This window comes from Hypanus sabinus, chromosome 17 (assembly GCF_030144855.1).
Source record: "Hypanus sabinus isolate sHypSab1 chromosome 17, sHypSab1.hap1, whole genome shotgun sequence".
In the NCBI taxonomy this organism is placed as follows: domain Eukaryota; kingdom Metazoa; phylum Chordata; class Chondrichthyes; order Myliobatiformes; family Dasyatidae; genus Hypanus; species Hypanus sabinus.
The window spans coordinates 2,741,682-2,768,532 of NC_082722.1; the positions used below are offsets into that span (position 1 = coordinate 2,741,682).

At 52.9% G+C, this 26,851-nt stretch overlaps 1 protein-coding gene across 1 annotated transcript in view; it reads right to left on the reverse strand.

Moving 5' to 3' along the window:
* Window positions 1-26,851, reverse strand: part of necab2 (N-terminal EF-hand calcium binding protein 2) — a 426,101-nt gene that overhangs the window by 20,693 nt on the left and 378,557 nt on the right. The window contains 2 exon segments of the mRNA XM_059992473.1: window positions 18,016-18,128; window positions 22,096-22,152. Coding sequence (XP_059848456.1) covers window positions 18,016-18,128; window positions 22,096-22,152 — 170 coding nt within the window.

Consider the following 26,851-nt stretch of genomic DNA (forward strand, 5'->3'; position numbering starts at 1 on the left):
GGTGAATGGTCAGTGGGGAATGGTCAGTCGGGACTGGTCTGTGGGGAATGGTCAGTGGGGACTGGTCTATGGGGAATGGTCTGTGGTGAATGGTCAGTGGGGAATGGTCAGTGAGGAATGGTCTGTGGGGAATGCTCAGTGAGGAATGGTCAGTGGTGAATGGTCAGAGGGGAATGGTCAGTCGGGACTGGTCTGTGGGGAATGGTCAGTGGGGACTGGTCTATGGGGAATGGTCTGTGGTGAATGGTCAGTGGGGAATGATCAGTGGGGAATGGTCAGTGGGGAATGGTCAGAGATGAATGGACCATAGGGAATGGTCAGTGTGGAATGGTCTGTGAGGAATGGCCTGTGGGGAATGGTCAGTGAGGAATGGTCAGTGGTGAATGGTCAGTGGGGAATGGTCTGTGGTGAATGGACTGTGGTGAAGATTCAGTGGGGAGTGGTCAGTGGGGAATGGTCTGTGTGGAATGGTCTGTGGTGAATGGATGTGGTGAATGGTCTGTGGTGAAGGTTCAGTGGGGAATGGTCAGTGGGGAATGGTCTATGGTGAATGGTCTGTGGGGAATGGTCAGTGGGGAATGGTCAGTGGGGAATGGTCAGTGGTGAATGGTCAGTGGGGAATGGTCAGTGAGGAATGGTCAGTGGGGAATGGTCAGTGAGGAATGGTCAGTGAGGAATGGTCAGTGAGGAATGGTCTGTGGTGAATGGTCAGTGGGGAATGGTCAGTGGGGAATGGTCTGTGGTGAATGGTCTGTGGAGAAGATTCAGTGGGGAATGGTCAGTGGGGAATGGTCTGTGGTGAAGATTCAGTGGGGAATGGTCTGTGGGGAATGGTCTGTGGGTAATGGTCTGCGGGGAATGGTCTGTGGTGAATGGATGTGGTGAATGGCTGTGGGGAATAGTCTGTGGTGAGTGGTCTGTGGTGAGTGGTCTGTGGGGAATGGTCTGTGGGGAATGGTCAGTGGGGAATGGACAATAGGGAATGGTCTGTGGTGAATGGTCTGTCGTGAATGGTCAGTGGGGAATGGTCATTGGGGAATGGTCTGTGTGGAATGGTCTGTGGGGAATGGGCCGTGGTGAATGGTCTGTGTGGAATTGTCTGTGTGGAATGGTCTGTGCGGAATGGTCAGTGGGGAACGGTCAGTCAGGAATGGTCAGTGGGGAATGGTCTGTGGGGAATTGTCTGTAGTGAATGGCTGTGGGGACTGATCTGTGCGGAATGGTCTGTGGTGAATGGTCTGTGGGGAATTGTCAGTGGGTAATGGACAATAGGGAATGGTCTGTGGTGAATGGTCTGTGGGGAATGGTCAGTGGGGAATGATCAGTGGGGAATGGTCAGTGGGGAATGGTCAGTGGGGAATGGTCTGTGGTGAATGGTCTGTGTTGAAGATTCAGTGGGGAATGGTCTGTGGTGAATGGATGTGGTGAATGGCTCTGGGGAATAGTCTGTGGTGAGTGGTCAGTGGGGAATGGTCAGTGGGGAATGGTCTGTGGTGAATGGTCTGTGGTGAGTGGTCTGTGGGGAATGGTCTGTGGTGAATGGATGTGGTGAATGGCTGTGGGGAATAGTCTGTGGTGAATGGTCTGTGGGGAATGGTCTGTGGGGAATGGTCTGTGGTGAATGGATGTGGTGAATGGCTGTGGGGAATAGTCTGTGGTGAGTGGTCAGTGGGGAATGGTCAGTGGGGAATGGTCTGTGGTGAATGGTCTGTGGTGAGTGGTCTGTGGGGAATGGTCTGTGGGGAATGGTCTGTGGTGAATGGATGTGGTGAATGGCTGAGGGGAATAGTCTGTGGTGAGTGGTCTGTGGGGAATGGTCTGTGGGGAATGGTCAGTGGGGAATGGTCTGTGGGGAATGGTCTGTGGGGAATGGTCTGTGGGGAATGGATGTGGGGAATGGTCTGTGGGGAATGGTCTGTGGGGACTGGTCAGTGGGGAATGGTCTGTGGGGAATGGTCAGTGGGGAATGGATGTGGTGAATGGCTGTGGGGAATAGTCTGTGGTGAGTTGTCAGTGGGGAATGGTCAGTGGGGAATGGTCTGTGGGGAATGGTCAGTGGGGAATGGTCAGTGGGGAATGGATGTGGTGAATGGCTGTGGGGAATAGTCTGTGGTGAGTTGTCAGTGGGGAATGGTCAGTGGGGAATGGTCTGTGGGGAATGGTCTGTGGTGAATGGATGTGGTGAATGGCTGTGGGGAATGGTCTGTGGGGAATGGTCTGTGGTGAATGGATGTGATGAATGGCTGTGGGGAATGGTCTGTGGGGAATGGTCAGTGGGGAATGGATGTGGTGAATGGATGTGGTGAATGGCTGTGGGGAATGGTCTGTGGTGAATGGATGTGGTGAATGGCTGTGGGGAATAGTCTGTGTTGAATGGTCTGTGGGGAATGGTCTGTGGGGAATAGTCTGTGGTGAGTGGTCAGTGGGGAATGGTCAGTGGGAAATGGTCTGTGGTGAATGGTCTGTGGTGAGTGGTCTGTGGGGAATGGTCAGTGTGGAATGGTCTGTGGGGAATGGTCAGTGTGGAATGGTCTGTGGTGAATGGTCTGTGGTGAATGGTCAGTGGGGAATGGTCTGTGGTGAATGGTCTGTGGGGAATGGTCAGTGTGGAATGGTCTGTGGGGAATGGTCTGTGGTGAATGGTCAGTGGGGAATGGTCAGTGTGGAATGGTCTGTGGGGAATGGTCAGTGTGGAATGGTCTGTGGGGAATGGTCTGTGGTGAATGGTCAGTGGGGAATGGTCTGTTTGGAATGGTCTGTGGTGAACGGTCAGTGGGGAATGGTCTGTGGGGAATGGTCTGTGATGAATGGTCTGTGGGGAATGGTCAGTGTGGAATGGTCTGTGGGGAATGGTCAGTGTGGAATGGTCTGTGGGGAATGGTCTGTGGTGAATGGTCTGTGGGGAATGGTCAGTGTGGAATGGTCTGTGGGGAATGGTCAGTGGGGAATGGTCAGTGAGGAATGGTCTGTGGGGAATGGTCTGTGAGGAATGGTCTGTGGGGAATGGTCTGTGGGGAATGGTCAGTGGGGAATGGTCTGTGGGGAATGGTCTGTGGGGAATGGTCTGTGGGGAATGGATGTGAGGAATGGTCTGTGGGGAATGGTCTGTGGGGAATGGTCTGTGAGGAATGGTCTGTGTTGAATGGTCTGTGGGGAATGGTCAGTGGGGAATGGTCTGTGGGGAATGGTCAGTGGGGAATGGTCTGTGGGGAATGGTCTGTGGGGAATGGTCTGTCGTGAATGGTCAGTGGGGAATGGTCATTGGGGAATGGTCTGTGTGGAATGGTTTGTGGGGAATGGGCCGTGGTGAATGGTCTGTGTGGAATTGTCTGTGTGGAATGGTCTGTGGTGAATGGATGTGGTGAATGGTCTGTGGGGAATGGTCTGTGGGGAATGGTCTGTGTGGAATGGATGTGGGGAATGGTCTGTGGGGATTGGTCAGTGGGGAATGGTCAGTGGGGAATGGTCTGTGGGGAATGGTCAGTGGGGAATGGTCTGTGGGGAATGGTCTGTGGGGAATGGTCTGTGGTGAATGGTCTGTGGGGAATGGTCCGTGGGGAATGGTCTGTGGGGTATGGATGTGGGGAATGGTCTGTGGGGATTGGTCAGTGGGAATGGTCAGTGGGGAATGGTCTGTGGGGAATGGTCTGTGGGGAATGGTCTGTGGGGACTGGTCTGTGGGGAATGGTCTGTGGGGAATGGTCTGTGGTGAATGGTCTGTGGGGAATGGTCAGTGTGGAATGGTCTGTGGGGAATGGTCAGTGGGGAATGGTCAGTGAGGAATGGTCTGTGGGGAATGGTCTGTGAGGAATGGTCTGTGGGGAATGGTCTGTGGGGAATGGTCAGTGGGGAATGGTCTGTGGGGAATGGTCTGTGGGGAATGGTCTGTGGGGAATGGATGTGAGGAATGGTCTGTGGGGAATGGTCTGTGGGGAATGGTCTGTGAGGAATGGTCTGTGGGGAATGGTGTGTGGGGAATGGTCAGTGGGGAATGGTCTGTGGGGAATGGTCAGTGGGGAATGGTCTGTCGGGAATGGTCTGTGGGGAATGGTCTGTGGGGAATGGTCTGTGTGGAATGGTCTGTGGTGACTGGATGTGGTGAATGGTCTGTGGGGAATGGTCTGTGGTGAATGGATGTGGTGAATGGTCTGTGGGGAATGGTCTGTGGGGAATGGTCTGTGGTGAATGGTCTGTGGGGAATGGTCTGTGGGGAATGGTCTGTGGGGAATGGATGTGGGGAATGGTCTGTGGGGATTGGTCAGTGGGGAATGGTCAGTGGGGAATGGTCTGTGGGGAATGGTCAGTGGGGAATGGTCTGTGGGGAATGGTCTGTGGGGAATGGTCTGTGGGGAATGGTCTGTGGTGAATGGTCTGTGGGGAATGGTCTGTGGGGAATGGTCTGTGGGGTATGGATGTGGGGAATGGTCTGTGGGGATTGGTCAGTGGGGAATGGTCAGTGGGGAATGGTCTGTGGGGAATGGTCTGTGGGGAATGGTCTGTGGGGACTGGTCTGTGGGGAATGGTCTGTGGGGAATGGTCTGTGGGGAATGGTCAGTGGAGAATGGTCAGTGGGGAATGGTCTGTGGGGAATGGTCAGTGGGGAACGGTCAGTGGGGAATGGTCTGTGGGGAATGGTCTGTGGGGAATGGATGTGGGGAATGGTCTGTGGGGATTGGTCAGTGGGGAATGGTCAGTGGGGAATGGTCTGTGGGGAATGGTCTGTGGGGAATGGTCTGTGGGGAATGGTCAGTGGGGACTGGTCTGTGGGGAATGGTCTGTGGGGAATGGTCTGTGGGGAATGGTCAGTGGGGAATGGTCAGTGAGGAATGGTCTGTGGGGAATGGTCAGTGAGGAATGGTCTGTGGGGAATGGTCTGTGGGGAATGGTCTGTGGGGAATGGTCTGTGGGGAATGGTCAGTGAGGAATGGTCTGTGGGGAATGGATGTGAGGAATGGTCTGTGGTGAGTGGTCTGTGGGGAATGGTCAGTGGGGAATGGTCTGTGGGGAATGGATGTGGTGAATGGTCTGTGGGGAATGGTCTGTGGGGAATGATCTGTGGTGAATGGTCTGTGGGGAATGGTCTGTGGGGAATGGTCTGTGGTGAATGGATGTGGTGAATGGCTGTGGGGAATAGTCTGTGGTGAGTGGTCAGTGGGGAATGGTCAGTGGGGAATGGTCTGTGGTTAATGGTCTGTGGTGAGTGGTCTGTGGGGAATGGACAGTGGGAAATGGTCTGTGGTGAATGGTCTGTGGTGAGTGGTCTGTGGGGAATGGTCAGTGTGGAATGGTCTGTGGGGAATGGTCAGTGTGGAATGGTCTGTGGTGAATGGATGTGTTGAATGGCTGTGGGGAATAGTCTGTGGTGAGTGGTCAGTGGGGAATGGTCAGTGGGAAATGGTCTGTGGTGAATGGATGTGAGGAATGGTCTGTGGGGAATGGTCTGTGAGGAATGGTCTGTGGGGAATGGTCTGTGTGGAATGGTCAGTGGGGAATGGATGTCAGGAATGGTCTGTGGGGAATGGTCAGTGGGGAATGGATGTGGTGAATGGATGTGGTGAATGGCTGTGGGGAATGGTCTGTGGTGAATGGATGTGGTGAATGTCTGTGGGGAATAGTCTGTGTTGAATGGTCTGTGGGGAATGGTCAGTGTGGAATGGTCTGTGGTGAATGGATGTGGTGAATAGCTGTGGGGAATAGTCTGTGGTGAGTGTTCAGTGGGGAATGGTCAGTGGGAAATGATCTGTGGTGAATGGTCTGTGGTGAGTGGTCTGTGGGGAATGGTCAGTGTGGAATGGTCTGTGGGGAATGGTCAGTGTGGAATGGTCTGTGGTGAATGGTCTGTGGGGAATGGTCAGTGGGGAATGGTCTGTGGTGAATGGTCTGTGGGGAATGGTCAGTGTGGAATGGTCTGTGGGGAATGGTCTGTGGTGAATGGTCAGTGGGGAATGGTCAGTGTGGAATGGTCTGTGGGGAATGGTCAGTGTGGAATGGTCTGTGGGGAATGGTCTGTGGTGAATGGTCAGTGGGGAATGGTCTTTTTGGAATGGTCTGTGGTGAACGGTCAGTGGGGAATGGTCTGTGGGGAATGGTCTGTGGTGAATGGTCTGTGGGGAATGGTCAGTGTGGAATGGTCTGTGGGGAATGGTCAGTTGGGAATGGTCAGTGAGGAATGGTCTGTGGTGAATGGATGTGAGGAATGGTCTGTGGGGAATGGTCTGTGGGGAATGGTCTGTGAGGAATGGTCTGTGGGGAATAGTCTGTGGGGAATGGTCAGTGGGGAATGGTCTGTGGGGAATGGTCTGTGGGGAATGGATGTGAGGAATGGTCTGTGGTGAGTGGTCTGTGGGGAATGGTCAGTGGGGAATGGTCTGTGGGGAATGGATGTGGTGAATGGTCTGTGGGGAATGGTCTGTGGGGAATGATCTGTGGTGAATGGTCTGTGGGGAATGGTCTGTGGGGAATGGTCTGTGGTGAATGGATGTGGTGAATGGCTGTGGGGAATAGTCTGTGGTGAGTGGTCAGTGGGGAATGGTCAGTGGGGAATGGTCTGTGGTTAATGGTCTGTGGTGAGTGGTCTGTGGGGAATGGACAGTGGGAAATGGTCTGTGGTGAATGGTCTGTGGTGAGTGGTCTGTGGGGAATGGTCAGTGTGGAATGGTCTGTGGGGAATGGTCAGTGTGGAATGGTCTGTGGTGAATGGATGTGTTGAATGGCTGTGGGGAATAGTCTGTGGTGAGTGGTCAGTGGGGAATGGTCAGTGGGAAATGGTCTGTGGTGAATGGTCTGTGGTGAGTGGTCTGTGGGGAATGGTCAGTGTGGAATGGTCTGTGGGGAATGGTCAGTGTGGAATGGTCTGTGGTGAATGGTCTGTGGGGAATGGTCTGTGGTGAATGGATGTGAGGAATGGTCTGTGGGGAATGGTCTGTGAGGAATGGTCTGTGGGGAATGGTCTGTGTGGAATGGTCAGTGGGGAATGGATGTCAGGAATGGTCTGTGGGGAATGGTCAGTGGGGAATGGATGTGGTGAATGGATGTGGTGAATGGCTGTGGGGAATGGTCTGTGGTGAATGGATGTGGTGAATGTCTGTGGGGAATAGTCTGTGTTGAATGGTCTGTGGGGAATGGTCAGTGTGGAATGGTCTGTGGTGAATGGATGTGGTGAATAGCTGTGGGGAATAGTCTGTGGTGAGTGTTCTGTGGGGAATGGTCAGTGTGGAATGGTCTGTGGTGAATGGTCTGTGGGGAATGGTCAGTGGGGAATGGTCTGTGGTGAATGGTCTGTGGGGAATGGTCAGTGTGGAATGGTCTGTGGGGAATGGTCTGTGGTGAATGGTCTGTGGGGAATGGTCAGTGTGGAATGGTCTGTGGTGAATGGTCTGTGGGGAATGGTCAGTGTGGAATGGTCTGTGGGGAATGGTCTGTGGTGAATGGTCAGTGGGGAATGGTCAGTGTGGAATGGTCTGTGGGGAATGGTCAGTGTGGAATGGTCTGTGGGGAATGGTCTGTGGTGAATGGTCAGTGGGGAATGGTCTGTTTGGAATGGTCTGTGGTGAACGGTCAGTGGGGAATGGTCTGTGGGGAATGGTCTGTGGTGAATGGTCTGTGGGGAATGGTCAGTGTGGAATGGTCTGTGGGGAATGGTCAGTTGGGAATGGTCAGTGAGGAATGGTCTGTGGTGAATGGATGTGAGGAATGGTCTGTGGGGAATGGTCTGTGGGGAATGGTCTGTGAGGAATGGTCTGTGGGGAATAGTCTGTGGGGAATGGTCAGTGGGGAATGGTCTGTGGGGAATGGTCTGTGGGGAATGGTCTGTGGGGAATGGATGTGAGGAATGGTCTGTGGGGAATGGTCTGTGGGGAATGGTCTGTGAGGAATGGTCTGTGGGGAATGGTCTGTGGGGAATGGTCAGTGGGGAATGGTCTGTGGGGAATGGTCAGTGGGGAATGGTCTGTGGGGAATGGTCTGTGGGGAATGGTCAGTGGGAATGGTCAGTGGGGAATGGTCTGTGGGGAATGGTCTGTGGGGAATGGTCTGTGGGGACTGGTCTGTGGGGAATGGTCTGTGGGGAATGGTCTGTGGTGAATGGTCTGTGGGGAATGGTCAGTGTGGAATGGTCTGTGGGGAATGGTCAGTGGGGAATGGTCAGTGAGGAATGGTCTGTGGGGAATGGTCTGTGAGGAATGGTCTGTGGGGAATGGTCTGTGGGGAATGGTCAGTGGGGAATGGTCTGTGGGGAATGGTCTGTGGGGAATGGTCTGTGGGGAATGGATGTGAGGAATGGTCTGTGGGGAATGGTCTGTGGGGAATGGTCTGTGAGGAATGGTCTGTGGGGAATGGTGTGTGGGGAATGGTCAGTGGGGAATGGTCTGTGGGGAATGGTCAGTGGGGAATGGTCTGTCGGGAATGGTCTGTGGGGAATGGTCTGTGGGGAATGGTCTGTGTGGAATGGTCTGTGGTGACTGGATGTGGTGAATGGTCTGTGGGGAATGGTCTGTGGTGAATGGATGTGGTGAATGGTCTGTGGGGAATGGTCTGTGGGGAATGGTCTGTGGTGAATGGTCTGTGGGGAATGGTCTGTGGGGAATGGTCTGTGGGGAATGGATGTGGGGAATGGTCTGTGGGGATTGGTCAGTGGGGAATGGTCAGTGGGGAATAGTCTGTGGGGAATGGTCAGTGGGGAATGGTCTGTGGGGAATGGTCTGTGGGGAATGGTCTGTGGGGAATGGTCTGTGGTGAATGGTCTGTGGGGAATGGTCTGTGGGGAATGGTCTGTGGGGTATGGATGTGGGGAATGGTCTGTGGGGATTGGTCAGTGGGGAATGGTCAGTGGGGAATGGTCTGTGGGGAATGGTCTGTGGGGAATGGTCTGTGGGGACTGGTCTGTGGGGAATGGTCTGTGGGGAATGGTCTGTGGGGAATGGTCAGTGGAGAATGGTCAGTGGGGAATGGTCTGTGGGGAATGGTCAGTGGGGAACGGTCAGTGGGGAATGGTCTGTGGGGAATGGTCTGTGGGGAATGGATGTGGGGAATGGTCTGTGGGGATTGGTCAGTGGGGAATGGTCAGTGGGGAATGGTCTGTGGGGAATGGTCTGTGGGGAATGGTCTGTGGGGAATGGTCAGTGGGGACTGGTCTGTGGGGAATGGTCTGTGGGGAATGGTCTGTGGGGAATGGTCAGTGGGGAATGGACAGTGAGGAATGGTCTGTGGGGAATGGTCAGTGAGGAATGGTCTGTGGGGAATGGTCTGTGGGGAATGGTCTGTGGGGAATGGTCTGTGGGGAATGGTCTGTGGGGAATGGTCAGTGAGGAATGGTCTGTGGGGAATGGATGTGAGGAATGGTCTGTGGTGAGTGGTCTGTGGGGAATGGTCAGTGGGGAATGGTCTGTGGGGAATGGATGTGGTGAATGGTCTGTGGGGAATGGTCTGTGGGGAATGATCTGTGGTGAATGGTCTGTGGGGAATGGTCTGTGGGGAATGGTCTGTGGTGAATGGATGTGGTGAATGGCTGTGGGGAATAGTCTGTGGTGAGTGGTCAGTGGGGAATGGTCAGTGGGGAATGGTCTGTGGTTAATGGTCTGTGGTGAGTGGTCTGTGGGGAATGGACAGTGGGAAATGGTCTGTGGTGAATGGTCTGTGGTGAGTGGTCTGTGGGGAATGGTCAGTGTGGAATGGTCTGTGGGGAATGGTCAGTGTGGAATGGTCTGTGGTGAATGGATGTGTTGAATGGCTGTGGGGAATAGTCTGTGGTGAGTGGTCAGTGGGGAATGGTCAGTGGGAAATGGTCTGTGGTGAATGGTCTGTGGTGAGTGGTCTGTGGGGAATGGTCAGTGTGGAATGGTCTGTGGGGAATGGTCAGTGTGGAATGGTCTGTGGTGAATGGTCTGTGGGGAATGGTCAGTGGGGAATGGTCAGTGAGGAATGGTCTGTGGGGAATGGTCAGTGAGGAATGGTCTGTGGGGAATGGTCTGTGGGGAATGGTCTGTGGGGAATGGTCTGTGGGGAATGGTCTGTGGGGAATGGTCAGTGAGGAATGGTCTGTGGGGAATGGATGTGAGGAATGGTCTGTGGTGAGTGGTCTGTGGGGAATGGTCAGTGGGGAATGGTCTGTGGGGAATGGATGTGGTGAATGGTCTGTGGGGAATGGTCTGTGGGGAATGATCTGTGGTGAATGGTCTGTGGGGAATGGTCTGTGGGGAATGGTCTGTGGTGAATGGATGTGGTGAATGGCTGTGGGGAATAGTCTGTGGTGAGTGGTCAGTGGGGAATGGTCAGTGGGGAATGGTCTGTGGTTAATGGTCTGTGGTGAGTGGTCTGTTGGGAATGGACAGTGGGAAATGGTCTGTGGTGAATGGTCTGTGGTGAGTGGTCTGTGGGGAATGGTCAGTGTGGAATGGTCTGTGGGGAATGGTCAGTGTGGAATGGTCTGTGGTGAATGGATGTGTTGAATGGCTGTGGGGAATAGTCTGTGGTGAGTGGTCAGTGGGGAATGGTCAGTGGGAAATGGTCTGTGGTGAATGGTCTGTGGTGAGTGGTCTGTGGGGAATGGTCAGTGTGGAATGGTCTGTGGGGAATGGTCAGTGTGGAATGGTCTGTGGTGAATGGTCTGTGGGGAATGGTCTGTGGTGAATGGATGTGAGGAATGGTCTGTGGGGAATGGTCTGTGAGGAATGGTCTGTGGGGAATGGTCTGTGTGGAATGGTCAGTGGGGAATGGATGTCAGGAATGGTCTGTGGGGAATGGTCAGTGGGGAATGGATGTGGTGAATGGATGTGGTGAATGGCTGTGGGGAATGGTCTGTGGTGAATGGATGTGGTGAATGTCTGTGGGGAATAGTCTGTGTTGAATGGTCTGTGGGGAATGGTCAGTGTGGAATGGTCTGTGGTGAATGGATGTGGTGAATAGCTGTGGGGAATAGTCTGTGGTGAGTGTTCAGTGGGGAATGGTCAGTGGGAAATGGTCTGTGGTGAATGGTCTGTGGTGAGTGGTCTGTGGGGAATGGTCAGTGTGGAATGGTCTGTGGGGAATGGTCAGTGTGGAATGGTCTGTGGTGAATGGTCTGTGGGGAATGGTCAGTGGGGAATGGTCTGTGGTGAATGGTCTGTGGGGAATGGTCAGTGTGGAATGGTCTGTGGGGAATGGTCTGTGGTGAATGGTCAGTGGGGAATGGTCAGTGTGGAATGGTCTGTGGGGAATGGTCAGTGTGGAATTGTCTGTGGGGAATGGTCTGTGGTGAATGGTCAGTGGGGAATGGTCTGTTTGGAATGGTCTGTGGTGAACGGTCAGTGGGGAATGGTCTGTGGGGAATGGTCTGTGGTGAATGGTCTGTGGGGAATGGTCAGTGTGGAATGGTCTGTGGGGAATGGTCAGTTGGGAATGGTCAGTGAGGAATGGTCTGTGGTGAATGGATGTGAGGAATGGTCTGTGGGGAATGGTCTGTGGGGAATGGTCTGTGAGGAATGGTCTGTGGGGAATAGTCTGTGGGGAATGGTCAGTGGGGAATGGTCTGTGGGGAATGGTCTGTGGGGAATGGTCTGTGGGGAATGGATGTGAGGAATGGTCTGTGGGGAATGGTCTGTGGGGAATGGTCTGTGAGGAATGGTCTGTGGGGAATGGTCTGTGGGGAATGGTCAGTGGGGAATGGTCTGTGGGGAATGGTCAGTGGGGAATGGTCTGTGGGGAATGGTCTGTGGGGAATGGTCTGTGGGGAATGGTCAGTGGGGAATGGTCTGTGGTGAATGGTCTGTGGGGAATGGTCTGTGGGGAATGGTCTGTGTGGAATGGTCTGTGGTGACTGGATGTGGTGAATGGTCTGTGGGGAATGGTCTGTGGTGAATGGATGTGGTGAATGGTCTGTGGGGAATGGTCTGTGGGGAATGGTCTGTGGTGAATGGTCTGTGGGGAATGGTCTGTGGGGAATGGTCTGTGGGGAATGGATGTGGGGAATGGTCTGTGGGGATTGGTCAGTGGGGAATGGTCAGTGGGGAATGGTCTGTGGGGAATGGTCAGTGGGGAATGGTCTGTGGGGAATGGTCTGTGGGGAATGGTCTGTGGGGAATGGTCTGTGGTGAATGGTCTGTGGGGAATGGTCTGTGGGGAATGGTCTGTGGGGTATGGATGTGGGGAATGGTCTGTGGGGATTGGTCAGTGGGGAATGGTCAGTGGGGAATGGTCTGTGGGGAATGGTCTGTGGGGAATTGTCTGTGGGGACTGGTCTGTGGGGAATGGTCTGTGGGGAATGGTCTGTGGGGAATGGTCAGTGGAGAATGGTCAGTGGGGAATGGTCTGTGGGGAATGGTCAGTGGGGAACGGTCAGTGGGGAATGGTCTGTGGGGAATGGTCTGTGGGGAATGGATGTGGGGAATGGTCTGTGGGGATTGGTCAGTGGGGAATGGTCAGTGGGGAATGGTCTGTGGGGAATGGTCTGTGGGGAATGGTCTGTGGGGAATGGTCAGTGGGGACTGGTCTGTGGGGAATGGTCTGTGGGGAATGGTCTGTGGGGAATGGTCAGTGGGGAATGGTCAGTGAGGAATGGTCTGTGGGGAATGGTCAGTGAGGAATGGTCTGTGGGGAATGGTCTGTGGGGAATGGTCTGTGGGGAATGGTCTGTGGGGAATGGTCTGTGGGGAATGGTCAGTGAGGAATGGTCTGTGGGGAATGGATGTGAGGAATGGTCTGTGGTGAGTGGTCTGTGGGGAATGGTCAGTGGGGAATGGTCTGTGGGGAATGGATGTGGTGAATGGTCTGTGGGGAATGGTCTGTGGGGAATGGTCTGTGGTGAATGGTCTGTGGGGAATGGTCTGTGGGGAATGGTCTGTGGTGAATGGATGTGGTGAATGGCTGTGGGGAATAGTCTGTGGTGAGTGGTCAGTGGGGAATGGTCAGTGGGGAATGGTCTGTGGTTAATGGTCTGTGGTGAGTGGTCTGTGGGGAATGGTCAGTGGGAAATGGTCTGTGGTGAATGGTCTGTGGTGAGTGGTCTGTGGGGAATGGTCAGTGTGGAATGGTCTGTGGGGAATGGTCAGTGTGGAATGGTCTGTGGTGAATGGATGTGTTGAATGGCTGTGGGGAATAGTCTGTGGTGAGTGGTCAGTGGGGAATGGTCAGTGGGAAATGGTCTGTGGTGAATGGTCTGTGGTGAGTGGTCTGTGGGGAATGGTCAGTGTGGAATGGTCTGTGGGGAATGGTCAGTGTGGAATGGTCTGTGGTGAATGGTCTGTGGGGAATGGTCTGTGGTGAATGGATGTGAGGAATGGTCTGTGGGGAATGGTCTGTGAGGAATGGTCTGTGGGGAATGGTCTGTGTGGAATGGTCAGTGGGGAATGGATGTGAGGAATGGTCTGTGGGGAATGGTCAGTGGGGAATGGATGTGGTGAATGGATGTGGTGAATGGCTGTGGGGAATGGTCTGTGGTGAATGGATGTGGTGAATGTCTGTGGGGAATAGTCTGTGTTGAATGGTCTGTGGGGAATGGTCAGTGTGGAATGGTCTGTGGTGAATGGATGTGGTGAATAGCTGTGGGGAATAGTCTGTGGTGAGTGTTCAGTGGGGAATGGTCAGTGGGAAATGGTCTGTGGTGAATGGTCTGTGGTGAGTGGTCTGTGGGGAATGGTCAGTGTGGAATGGTCTGTGGGGAATGGTCAGTGTGGAATGGTCTGTGGTGAATGGTCTGTGGGGAATGGTCAGTGGGGAATGGTCTGTGGTGAATGGTCTGTGGGGAATGGTCAGTGTGGAATGGTCTGTGGGGAATGGTCTGTGGTGAATGGTCAGTGGGGAATGGTCAGTGTGGAATGGTCTGTGGGGAATGGTCAGTGTGGAATGGTCTGTGGGGAATGGTCTGTGGTGAATGGTCAGTGGGGAATGGTCTGTTTGGAATGGTCTGTGGTGAACGGTCAGTGGGGAATGGTCTGTGGGGAATGGTCTGTGGTGAATGGTCTGTGGGGAATGGTCAGTGTGGAATGGTCTGTGGGGAATGGTCAGTTGGGAATGGTCAGTGAGGAATGGTCTGTGGTGAATGGATGTGAGGAATGGTCTGTGGGGAATGGTCTGTGGGGAATGGTCTGTGAGGAATGGTTTGTGGGGAATGGTCTGTGGGGAATGGTCTGTGGGGAATGGTCTGTGGGGAATGGATGTGAGGAATGGTCTGTGGGGAATGGTCTGTGGGGAATGGTCTGTGAGGAATGGTCTGTGGGGAATGGTCTGTGGGGAATGGTCAGTGGGGAATGGTCTGTGGGGAATGGTCAGTGGGGAATGGTCTGTGGGGAATGGTCTGTGGGGAATGGTCTGTGGGGAATGGTCTGTGGGGAATGGTCTGTGGTGAATGGATGTGGTGAATGGTCTGTGGGGAATGGTCTGTGGTGAATGGATGTGGTGAATGGTCTGTGGTGAATGGTCTGTGGGGAATGGTCTGTGGGGAATGGTCTGTGGTGAATGGTCTGTGGGGAATGGTCTGTGGGGAATGGTCTGTGGGGAATGGATGTGGGGAATGGTCTGTGGGGATTGGTCAGTGGGGAATGGTCAGTGGGGAATGGTCTGTGGGGAATGGTCTGTGGGGAATGGTCAGTGGGGAATGGTCTGTGGGGAATGGTCTGTGGGGAATGGTCTGTGGGGAATGGTCTGTGGGGAATGGTCTGTGGGTAATGGTCTGTGGGGAATGGTCTGTGGGGTATGGATGTGGGGAATGGTCTGTGGGGATTGGTCAGTGGGGAATGGTCAGTGGGGAATGGTCTGTGGGGAATGGTCTGTGGGGAATGGTCTGTGGGGACTGGTCTGTGGGGAATGGTCTGTGGGGAATGGTCTGTGGGGAATGGTCAGTGGGGAATGGTCAGTGGGGAATGGTCTGTGGGGAATGGTCTGTGGGGAATGGTCAGTGGGGAACGGTCAGTGGGGAATGGTCTGTGGGGAATGGTCTGTGGGGAATGGATGTGGGGAATGGTCTGTGGGGATTGGTCGGTGGGGAATGGTCAGTGGGGAATGGTCTGTGGGGAATGGTCTGTGGGGAATGGTCTGTGGGAAAAGGTCAGTGGGGAATGGTCTGTGGGGAATGGTCTGTGGGGAATGGTCAGTGGGGAATGGTCAGTGAGGAATGGTCTGTGGGGAATGGTCAGTGAGGAATGGTCTGTGGGGAATGGTCTGTGGGGAATGGTCTGTGTGGAATGGTCAGTGGTGAAGATTCAGTGAGGAATGGTCTGTGGGGAATGGTCAGTGGGGAATGGATGTGGTTAATTGTCAGTGGGGAATGGTCTGTGGGGAATGGTCAGTGGGGACTGGTCTGTGGGGAATGGTCTGTGGGGAATGGTCAGTGGGGAATGGTCTGTGGTGAATGGTCTGTGGGGAATGGTCTGTGGGGAATGGTCTGTGGGGAATGGTCAGTGGGGAATGGTCTGTGGGGAATGGTCTGTGGGGAATGGTCTGTGGGGAATGGTAAGTGGGGAATGGTCTGTGGTGAATGGTCTGTGGGGAATGGTCTGTGGGGAATGGTCAGTGGGGAATGGTCTGTGGTGAATGGTCTGTGGGGAATGGTCAGTGGGGAATGGATGTGGTTAATTGTCAGTGGGGAATGGTCTGTGGGGAATGGTCAGTGGGGAATGGTCTGTGGGGAATGGTCAGTGGGGAATGGTCTGTGGGGAATGGTCTGTGGGGAATGGTCTGTGGGGAATGGTCAGTGGGGAATGGTCTGTGGGGAATGGTCTGTGGGGAATGGTCTGTGGGGAATGGTCAGTGGGGAATGGTCAGTGGGGAATGGTCTGTGGGGAATGGTCTGTGGGGAATGGTCAGTGGGGAATGGTCAGTGGGGAATGGTCTGTGGGGAATGGTCTGTGGGGAATGGTCAGTGGGGAATGGTCAGTGGGGAATGGTCTGTGGGGAATGGTCTGTGGTGAATGGATGTGGTGAATGGTCAGTGGGGAATGGTCTGTGGGGAATGGTCAGTGGGGAATGGTCAGTGGGGAATGGTCAGTGGGGAATGGTCAGTGGGGAATGGTCTGTGGTGAATGGATGTGGTGAATGGTCAGTGAGGAATGGTCAGTGGGGAATGGTCAGTGGGGAATGGTCAGTGGGGAATGGTCTGTGGGGAATGGTCAGTGAGGAATGGTCAGTGAGGAATGGTCTGTGGGGAATGGTCAGTGAGGAATGGTCAGTGAGGAATGGTCAGTGAGGAATGGTCTGTGGGGAATGGTCAGTGAGGAATGGTCAGTGAGGAATGGTCAGTGGGGAATGGTCAGTGGGGAATGGTCTGTGGGGAATGGTCTGTGGGGAATGGTCTGTGGGGAATGGTCAGTGGGGAATGGTCTGTGGGGAATGGTCAGTGGGGAATGGTCAGTGGGGAATGGTCAGTGGGGAATGGTCTGTGGGGAATGGTCAGTGGGGAATGGTCAGTGGGGAATGGTCAGTGGGGAATGGTCAGTGGTGAATGGTCTGTGGGGAATGGTCAGTGGGGAATGGTCAGTGGGGAATGGTCTGTGGGGAATGGTCTGTGGGGAATGGTCAGTGAGGAATGGTCAGTGGGGAATGGTCAGTGAGGAATGGTCTGTGGGGAATGGTCAGTGGGGAATGGTCAGTGGGGAATGGTCTGTGGGGAATGGTCTGTGGGGAATGGTCAGTGAGGAATGGTCAGTGGGGAATGGTCAGTGAGGAATGGTCTGTGGGGAATGGTCAGTGGGGAATGGTCAGTTGGGAATGGTCAGTGGGGAATGGTCAGTGGGGAATGGTCAGTGGGGAATGGTCAGTGGTGAATGGTCAGTGGGGAATGGTCAGTGGGGAATGGTCTGTGGGGAATGGTCAGTGGGGAATGGTCAGTGGGGAATGGTCAGTGGGGAATGGTCTGTGGGGAATGGTCTGTGGGGAATGGTCTGTGGGGAATGGTCAGTGAGGAATGGTCAGTGGGGAATGGTCAGTGAGGAATGGTCTGTGGGGAATGGTCAGTGGGGAATGGTCAGTGGGGAATGGTCAGTGGGGAATGGTCAGTGGTGAATGGTCAGTGGGGAATGGTCAGTGGGGAATGGTCTGTGGGGAATGGTCAGTGGGGAATGGTCAGTGGGGAATGGTCAGTGGGGAATGGTCATTGGGGAATGGTCAGTGGGGAATGGTCAGTGGGGAATGGTCAGTGGGGAATGGTCTGTGGGGAATGGTCTGTGGGGAATGGTCAGTGGGGAATGGTCAGTGGGGAATGGTCAGTGGGGAATGGTCAGTGGTGAGTGGTCTGTGGGGAATGGTCATTGGGGACTGGTCTATGGGGAATGGTCTGTGGTGAATGGTCAGTGGGGAATGATCAGAGATGAATGGACAATAGGGAATGGTCTGTGGGGAATGGTCTGTGGGGAATGGTCAGTGGGGAATGGTCAGTGGGGAATGGTCAGTGGGGAATGGTCAGTGGGGAATGGTCTGTGGGGAATGGTCTGTGGGGAATGGTCAGTGGGGAATGGTCTGTGGGGAATGGTCTGTGGGGAATGGTCAGTGGGGAATGGTCAGTGGGGAATGGTCAGTGGGGAATGGTCTGTGGGGAATGGTCTGTGGGGATTGGTCAGTGGGGAATGGTCAGTGGGGAATGGTCAGTGGGGAATGGTCAGTGGGGAATGGTCATTGGGGAATGGTCAGTGGGGAATGGTCTGTGGTGAGTGGTCTGTGGGGAATAGTCTGTGGTGAGTGGTCTGTGGGGAATGGTCAGTGGGGAATGGTCAGTGGGGAATGGTCTGTGGGGAATGGTCAGTGGGGAATGGTCAGTGGGGAATGGTCTGTGGGGAATGGTCTGTGGGGATTGGTCTGTGGGGAATGGTCTGTGGGGAATGGTCTGTGGGGAATGGTCTGTGGGGAATGGTCAGTGGTGAATGGTGATAATAAGCATTTTCTCTGTTGCACTTTCCTTTTTTTGTTGATATCCCACCCAACCAGGAAAAGCTAATCTGCTCTCTTTACACTGGCCTGTAAATTCTCCATTGATACTGAGGTATTCTTGTCTAGTACCCTCGCCCAGCCATAGGCCTTGTGCAGAGTGTGATGGCCCTGTGTGGGTGGACTCACTGGAAGCAGTCTCTCTGGGCTGACACATCCTTCAGATATTGCTTGAGAGAGCTGCCGAACTCTGCCAGGTGCTTGTGCCCAACGGTCATGTGCTGGCGTACCAGGAAGAGATGCTGCAGAGAGAGAGGGGAAAATATAGAAGCAACATCAACAGACTGAGCAGATGGTTAAAGTGCTGAAAGTCAGGCCATCGGTTATTACATCGCACCACCGACACTGTTACCTCCCTTTGTACATCTATAGTAGGCACTCAGTGAGATTCCTTGGACAACAACTTCCAAACGCACCACCTCTTATATCCATTGATTGATTTCTCTATTAATTAATTTATTCATTCATTTATCTATCTTTTTATTTGTTTATTGAATTGTTTATTTGTTTGCTTGTTTATTTATTTGCGCAGTCAAAATAGGCCCTTCAGCCCTTTGATCTTTACTGTCCTATAGCCCCTGACAAACTTGTTTTAAAGCTAATCTAATCATGAGACTATTTACAATGACCAATTAACCTACCTAGTACAGCTTTGGTCTGTGGGAGGAAACCAGAGGACATGGAGAAATCGACAGTGAGGATGTAGAGAGGTGACAGGCTGATCCCCCGAGCTGTAGTAGTTGAGTTAATCGCCATGCTGCTGTGACACCTCCAGCAGCTGGAAGGACAGGGGCAGCAAAGCCATGGGGAACAGCCCCAGCTGGAAGTTGCCTCCAAGTCACACACCATCCTGACTTGGTTTTGGAGTGCTGTTCTGTCACCATCTGAGTCAAAATCATGGAAAGTACTTTGACAATATTGCCACACCAATAGGACCCTCTCCAATACAATGACCCATGCATCATTTAACGTGTTGATTCTTTCCATTCTGTTCATCTTCACTGTGCATTGCTTCAAGAATGTTTGTAGTCACTGGTTCCTGCCTCTTTGGCCATTATCTGTTCTCATATCTATCTCCTCCCAGAGCAGGAGATCGACCATCAGTTTCAACTTGGTCATGGATAAAGATAGATCTGGTCCTCGGGTTGAGGTTCTAAACTGGAAAAGGCCAATGAGAAAGGATCTAAAAAGCATCAATTGGGACTGGTTCTGTCAGGCAAAGTGAATAAAAATAAGGTACTTTGGTTCTCTAGGGATATTGGAACTCTGATAAAGAAGAAGAGAGAGATGTATGACATGTATAGAAAACAGGGAGCAAATAAGGTGCTTGAGGAGTATAAAAACTGCAAAAAAATACTTAAGAAAGAAATCAGGAGGGCTAAAAGAAGACATGAGGTAGCTTTGGCAGTCAAGGTGAAGGATAATCCTGAGGGCTTCTCCAGGTATATTAAGAGCAAAAGGATAGTAAGGGATAAAATTGGTCCTCTTGAAGATCAGAGTGGTCGGCTATGTATGGAACTAAAAGAAATGGGGGAGATCTTAAATGGGTTTTTTTGCCTCTGTATTTACTAAGGAAACTGGAATGGAGTCAATGGAAATAAGGCAAACAAGTAGGGAGGTCATGGAACCTATACAGATTGAAGAGGAGGAGGTGCTTGCTGTCTTGAGGCAAATCAGAGTAGATAAATCCCCAGGACCTGACAGGGTATTCCCTCAGACCTTGAAGGAGACTAGTGTTGAAATTGCAGGGGCCCTGGCAGATATATTTAAAGTGTCGGTATCTACGAGTGAGGTGCCGGAGGATTGGAGGATAGCTCATGTTGTTCCGTTGTTTAAAAAAGGCTCAAAGAGTAATCCGGGAAATTATAGGCCAGTAAGTTTGACGTCAGTAGTAGGTAAATTATTGGAAGGAGTACTAAGAGATAGGATCTACAAGTACTTAAATAGATAGTGACTTATTAGGGAGAGTCAACATGGTCATGTTTAACAAATCTATTAAAGTTTTTCAAGGAGGTTACCAGGAAAGTGGATGAAGGGAAGGCAGTGGATGTTGTCTACATGGACTTCAGTAAGGACTTTGACAAGGTCCTGCATGGGAGGTTATTTAGGAAGATTCAGTCGCTAGGTATACATGGTGAGGTAGTAAATTGGATTAGACATTGGCTCAATGGGAGAAGCCAGAGAGTGGTAGTGGAGGATTGCTTCTCTGAGTGGAGGCCTGTGACTAGTGGTGTGCCACAGGGATCAGTGCTGGGTCCATTGTTATTTGTCATCTATATCAATGATCTGGATGATAATGTGGTAAATTGGATCAGCAAATTTGCTGATGATACAAAGATTGGAGGTGTAGTGGACAGTGAGGAAGGTTTTCAAAGCTTGCAGAGGGATCTGAACCAGCTGGAAAAATGGGCTGAAAAATGGCAGATGGAGTTTAAAACAGACAAGTGTGAGGTATTGCACTTTGGAAGGAAAAACCAAGGTAGAACATACAAGGTAAATGGTAGGGCACTGAGGAGTGCAGTAGAACAGAGAGATCTGGGAATACAGATACAAAATTCCCTAACAGTGGTGTCACAGGTAGATAGGGTAGTAAAGAGAGCTTTTGGTACATTGGCCTTTATAAATCAAAGTATTGAGTTTAAGAGTTGGAATGTTATGGTGAGGTTGTATAAGGCATTGGTGAGGCTGAATTTGGAGTACTGTGTGCAGTTTTGGTCATGAATTACAGGAAGGATATTAATTAGGATGAAAGAGTGCAAAGGAGGTTTACAAGGATGTTGCTGGGACTTGAGAAACTGAGTTACTGAGAAAGGTTGAATGTGTTAGGACTGTATTCCCTGGAGTGTAGAAGAATGAGGGGAGACTTGATAGAGGTGTATAAAATTATGATGGGTATAGATAGAGTGAATGCAAGCAGGCTTTTTCCACTGAGGCCAGGGGAGAAAAAAACCAGAGGACATGGGTTAAGGATGAAGGGGGAAAAGTTTAAAAGGAACATTCGGGGGAGCTTCTTCACACAGAGAGTGTTGGGAGTGTGGAATGAGCTGCCGGATGAAGTGGTAAATGAGGGCTCACTTTTAACATTTAAGAGAAACTTGGACAGGTACATGGATGAGAGGTGTATGGAGGGATATGGTCAAGGTGCAGGTCAGCGGGACTAGGCAGAAAAATGGTTTGGCACAGCCAAGAAGGGCCGAAGGGCCTTTTTCTGTAATGTTCTATGGTTCTATCTTGATGACCAGACCCTGTAACAGCTTCTTTGCCACTGCTTTCAGATTCCTGATCTAATCTCCCCTTTCACATCCCCATCCCAGCTCCCGGGTTTGCAGACTCTCAGCTTTACCCCTTTCAGCTATTCCATTATTGCCTGTAGCATTTTTTGCCAACTTCAGAATGCACTAAACCTCTTCACAATTTTCTTCGTTGGGGCCTTCATTGTGTTTATTGTTGTATTTATTTTGATCATGTCCTCTGTTTATTCTGTGAGCTTCAACGGAACAAGTGATTTCTTTACACTTTGGCATGTAGGACAATAAGCACATTTAAATCTGAATCTAACCTAAAGGTGCTTTCCAACCCAGAGCATATAAAATCCTGGAAATCACTTTGGCGACCTCATTACGCAAACAGGACACTCTCCAATGCATCATTTAAGGTGCATGTTCTGATAATGCACCATTTAACACATCCCCCATGGTGTCATCCATAAAAAAAGTCTAGTACACAATACATTCCATTTCTCTGATCGCTGCACACCAACAATCATAGGAAACATGTAGATGTACTGGCCACCAGCAGTGGTATAAGGCAGCTTGGAATCAACGGTTTGCAGTCATTGTACGAGTCAGATCTTACACACACTTCCTCATCACTGTGAGTGAGCGGGTTTTGTATTTACCATGGTAACAGACAGACCAGGAGTCAGACCTCTGACTGTTCCCGTCCAGTCCGTGCTGACCCACTCTTCTGCCAAAGGCCAGTTACTTGCACCCAAATCATATCCTACAAGCCACTCCAATCCCAGTACCTATCCAAAAGTGGAATTTGACATTTCTGGTCCAGCCCATTCAGGGAGACAGAGTGGATCTGGGATTGACCATCCAGAAGCTGAGATCCACCCGGACTTCCACAGCACTCTGAGAGCCAGGCAGTGCTCTTCCCCAGGGTGATGAACTGCAATATGTCCTTTGGGAGAGATGGTCCACTCACCGAGCAGATCACGTTCTCGTTGTCCATCACCTTCTGCTGCAGGTCGAGCCAGACTGTCTGAAAACAGAAGTGAGGACATAAGCAAGGACTATTCTATGCCACTTCCAGCAGGGGGCAGTCTCTATACACCCCTCTACCCTACTCAGGGGTAACAGAGGGCAGTAAGGGAAACAAGGAAGCTGCAACACTCCTTAAACAATCACCACCCCTTCCAGGGGTAATACAAGTCAGTGAAGGGACAGAATGACCTGGGACCTTTTCTACCCCTCCATCCTGTCCATTGGGCAGGAAGACAAGGACCTTCCCATACTTCTTCTACCCCTTCCAAGTGCAACACTGGGCAGTAAGTGTGAGGCAAGGTGTTTGGGCCCCCAAGTGGGCCACAACCGCGTCACAGGGTTTGGAGGCTCGCGTGCCTCAATGATCTGGGGAGCTGTGCCGGCTGGAGTCAGGGCTTTATGCCTTGGCCATCCGTGCAGAGCAGGTCGAAGGGTAGAGGCTCCTCCAGGTTAAGGGGTTCGACTCAGGACTAACACCCTGACAGGTCAAGCAAAACTGTTAGAGAAATCCTTCTGCACCTTTGTGCGATGGTATTCCTGAGTCTCCACCCAGGACTTGCATGACTGACAGCAGAGGAAGCTAAGAGGAAGCTACTGACAGGATAAAGGAGGCTGTGATCACTGCCAGAGATGGAGGACCCTCGTTACTGCCCAGAAAACAGCAGCATAACAGGCAAAAAAAGGTGAATGGGACATTTCCTAAAACAACACCTCGTTCTTCTCCGTCCAAGTCTTTGACCACTGTACAGTTGCTTCGATGTCATCATCCCAGATACAAATTTAGTGTGATACCTTATCAAGCATCTTGTGGTTGTTAGTGTTCAGTTCTGCTTCAGTGCACCTCATGAAAATTTCCTTAAACATCTCCTTATTGGGAAAGTTTGAATAGGTGGGGACTTCATTCCCTAAAGCATAAGAGAATGAAGGGTGATTTGATAGAGGTGTACAATATTATGAAGGGTAGAGATAGGGTAAATCCAGCAGATTTGTTCCATTAAGATTGGGTGAGACTAGAACTAGAGGTTAAGGATAAAAAGTGAAATATTTAAGGGGAACATGAGGGGTAACTTCTTCACTCAAATAGTGGTGCAAGTGTGGACCAGGCTGCCAGTGGAAGTGGTGGACTTGTGTTTGATTGTAACATTTAAGTGAAATTTGGGTAAGTGTATGGATGGGAGGGGTATTTTGGGCTATGTGGGTAATAGGACAAGACATGGTAGTACAGAAAATGGGCGAAAGGGTCGGTATCCATGTGGTACTACTCAATGACCCTACGCCATTCAGGTTAGTCACAACACTGCGGGTCCACTGGGGGGTCTGCGTATTTACTCAGCAGACACCCTTCGCTATCGGCACAGGTTTAACGTCGGCACTGTCCCGGACCAGGAATGCTTCGGGACATGTGCTTTCCTTTGGACCAGCGTGGTTGATCCCAAGGCAGGGAGGGGCCCGGAGCAGAGTCACACACAAACCTGCAGGGCAGGGTTCCAACATTTAAAATACAAACGTAGCTTGTGAACTATGCGGGACCCCCGGTACTAGGCAGTGACGGAGCAGACCCGTTAGCAATCTCACTAAAGGTCTCTCAGACCAGTCAGACGGGTGTGCAACAGGACCCTGTTAAATTGGTTGAGCCCACGCTCAGTTTTTGATGCGAGACGGTCGAAACTGTAGATAATTGGTGAGCGCTTTAATGGACGGAGGAGAGGACGGTAGGCTGACGGTGAGCGCTGTAATGGACGGAGGAGAGGACGGTAGGCTGACGGTGAGCGGTGTAATGGTCGGAGGAGAGGACGGTAGGCTGACGGTGAGCGCTGTAATGGACAGAGGAGAGGACGGTAGGCTGACGGTGAGTGCTGTAATGGTCGGAGGAGAGGACGGTAGGCTGACGGTGAGCGGTGTATTCCATGGAGCAGAGGACGGTAGGCTGACGGTGAGCGCTGTAATGGACGGAGGAGAGGACGGTAGACTGACGGTGAGCGGTGTATACCATGGAGCAGAGGACGGTAGGCTGACGGTGAGCGCTGTAATGGACAGAGGAGAGGACGGTAGGCTGACGGTGAGCGGTGTATTCCATGGAGGAGAGGACGGTAGGCTGACGGTGAGCGCTGTAATGGACGGAGGAGAGGACGGTAGGCTGACGGTGAGCGGTGTAATGGACGGAGGAGAGGACGGTAGGCTGACGGTGAGCGGTGTAATGGACGGAGGAGAGGACGGTAGGCTGACGGTGAGCGCTGTAATGGACGGAGGAGAGGACGGTAGGCTGACGGTGAGTGCTGTAATGGTCGGAGGAGAGGACGGTAGGCTGACGGTGAGTGCTGTAATGGTCGGAGGAGAGGACGGTAGGCTGATGGTGAACGCTGTAATGGTCGGAGGAGAGGACGGTAGGCTGACGGTGAGCGGTGTATTCCATGGAGGAGAGGACGGTAGGCTGACGGTGAGCGCTGTAATGGACAGAGGAGAGGACGGTAGGCTGACGGTGAGTGCTGTAATGGACAGAGGAGAGGACGGTAGGCTGACGGTGAGCGCTGTAATGGACAGAGGAGAGGACGGTAGGCTGACGGTGAGCGCTGTAATGGTCGGAGGAGAGGACGGTAGGCTGACGGTGAGCGGTGTATTGCACGGAGGAGAGGACGGTAGGCTGACGGTGAGCGCTGTAATGGACGGAGGAGAGGACGGTAGGCTGACGGTGAGCGCTGTAATGGACAGAGGAGAGGACGGTAGGCTGACGGTGAGTGCTGTAATGGACGGAGGAGAGGACGGTAGCTGACGGTGAGCGGTGTAATGGACAGAGGAGAGGACGGTAGGCTGACGGTGAGCGGTGTATTCCATGGAGGAGAGGACGGTAGGCTGACGGTGAGCGCTGTAATGGACGGAGGAGAGGACGGTAGGCTGACGGTGAGCGCTGTAATGGACGGAGAAGAGGACGGAAGGCTGACGGTGAGCGGTGTAATGGTCGGAGGAGAGGACGGTAGCTGACGGTGAGCGGTGTAATGGACGGAGGAGAGGACAGTAGGCTGACGGTGAACGCTGTAATGGACGGAGGAGAGGACGGTAGGCTGACGGTGAGCGGTGTAATGGACGGAGGAGAGGACGGTAGGCTGACGGTGAACACTGTAATGGACGGAGGAGAGGACGGTAGGCTGACGGTGAACGCTGTAATGGACGGAGGACAGGACGGTAGGCTGACGGTAAGTGGTGTAATGGACGGAGTAGAGGACGGTAGGCTGACGGTGAGCGCTGTAATGGACGGAGGAGAGGACGGTAGGCTGACGGTGAGCGGTGTAATGAACGGAGGAGAGGACGGTAGGCTGACGGTGAGCGGTGTATTGCTCGGAGGAGAGGACGGTAGGCTGACGGTGAGTGCTGTAATGGACGGAGGAGAGGACGGTAGGCTGACGGTGAGCGGTGTAATGGACGGAGGAGAGGACGGTAGGCTGACGGTGAGCGGTGTAATGGACGGAGGAGAGGACGGTAGGCTGACGGTGAGTGCTGTAATGGACGGAGGAGAGGACGGTAGGCTGACGGTGAGCGGTGTAATGGACGGAGGAGAGGACGGTAGGCTGACGGTGAGCGGTGTATTGCACGGAGGAGAGGACGGTAGGCTGACGGTGAGCGGTGTAATGGACGGAGGAGAGGACGGTAGGCTGACGGTGAGTGCTGTAATGGACTGAGGAGAGGACGGTAGGCTGACGGTGAGCGGTGTAATGGACGGAGGAGAGGACGGTAGGCTGACGGTGAGCGGTGTAATGGACGGAGGAGAGGACGGTAGGCTGACGGTGAGCGGTGTAATGGACGGAGGAGAGGACAGTAGGCTGACGGTGAGCGGTGTATTGCACGGAGGAGAGGACGGTAGGCTGACGGTGAGTGCTGTAATGGACGGAGGAGAGGATGGTAGGCTGATGGTGAACGCTGTAATGGACGGAGGAGAGGACGGTAGGCTGACGGTGAACGCTGTAATGGACGGAGGAGAGGACGGTAGGCTGACGGTGAGCGCTGTAATGGACGGAGGAGAGGACGGTAGGCTGACGGTAAGTGGTGTATTGCACGGAGGAGAGGACGGTAGGATGACGGTGAGTGCTGTAATGGACGGAGGAGAGGACGGTAGGCTGACGGTGAGCGGTGTAATGGATGGAGGAGAGGACGGTAGGCTGACGGTGAGCGGTGTATTGCTCGGAGGAGAGGACGGTAGGCTGACGGTGAGCGGTGTAATGGACGGAGGGGAGGACGGTAGGCTGACAGTGAGCGGTGTAATGGACGGAGGAGAGGACGGTAGGCTGACGGTGAGCGGTGTATTGCACGGAGGAGAGGACGGTAGGCTGACGGTGAGTGCTGTAATGGACGGAGGAGAGGACGGTAGGCTGACGGTGAGCGCTGTAATGGACGGAGGAGAGGACGGTAGGCTGACGGTGAGTGCTGTAATGGACGGAGGAGAGGACGGTAGGCTGACGGTGAGTGCTGTAATGGATGGTGGAGAGGACGGTAGGCTGACGGTGAGCGCTGTAATGGACGGAGGAGAGGAAGGTAGGCTGACGGTGAGCGGTGTATTGCTCAGAGGAGAGGACGGTAGACTGACAGTGAGCGGTGTAATGGACGGAGGAGAGGACGGTAGGCTGACGGTGAGCGCTGTAATGGACGGAGGAGAGGATGGTAGGCTGACGGTGAGCGGTGTATTGCACAGAGGAGAGGACGGTAGG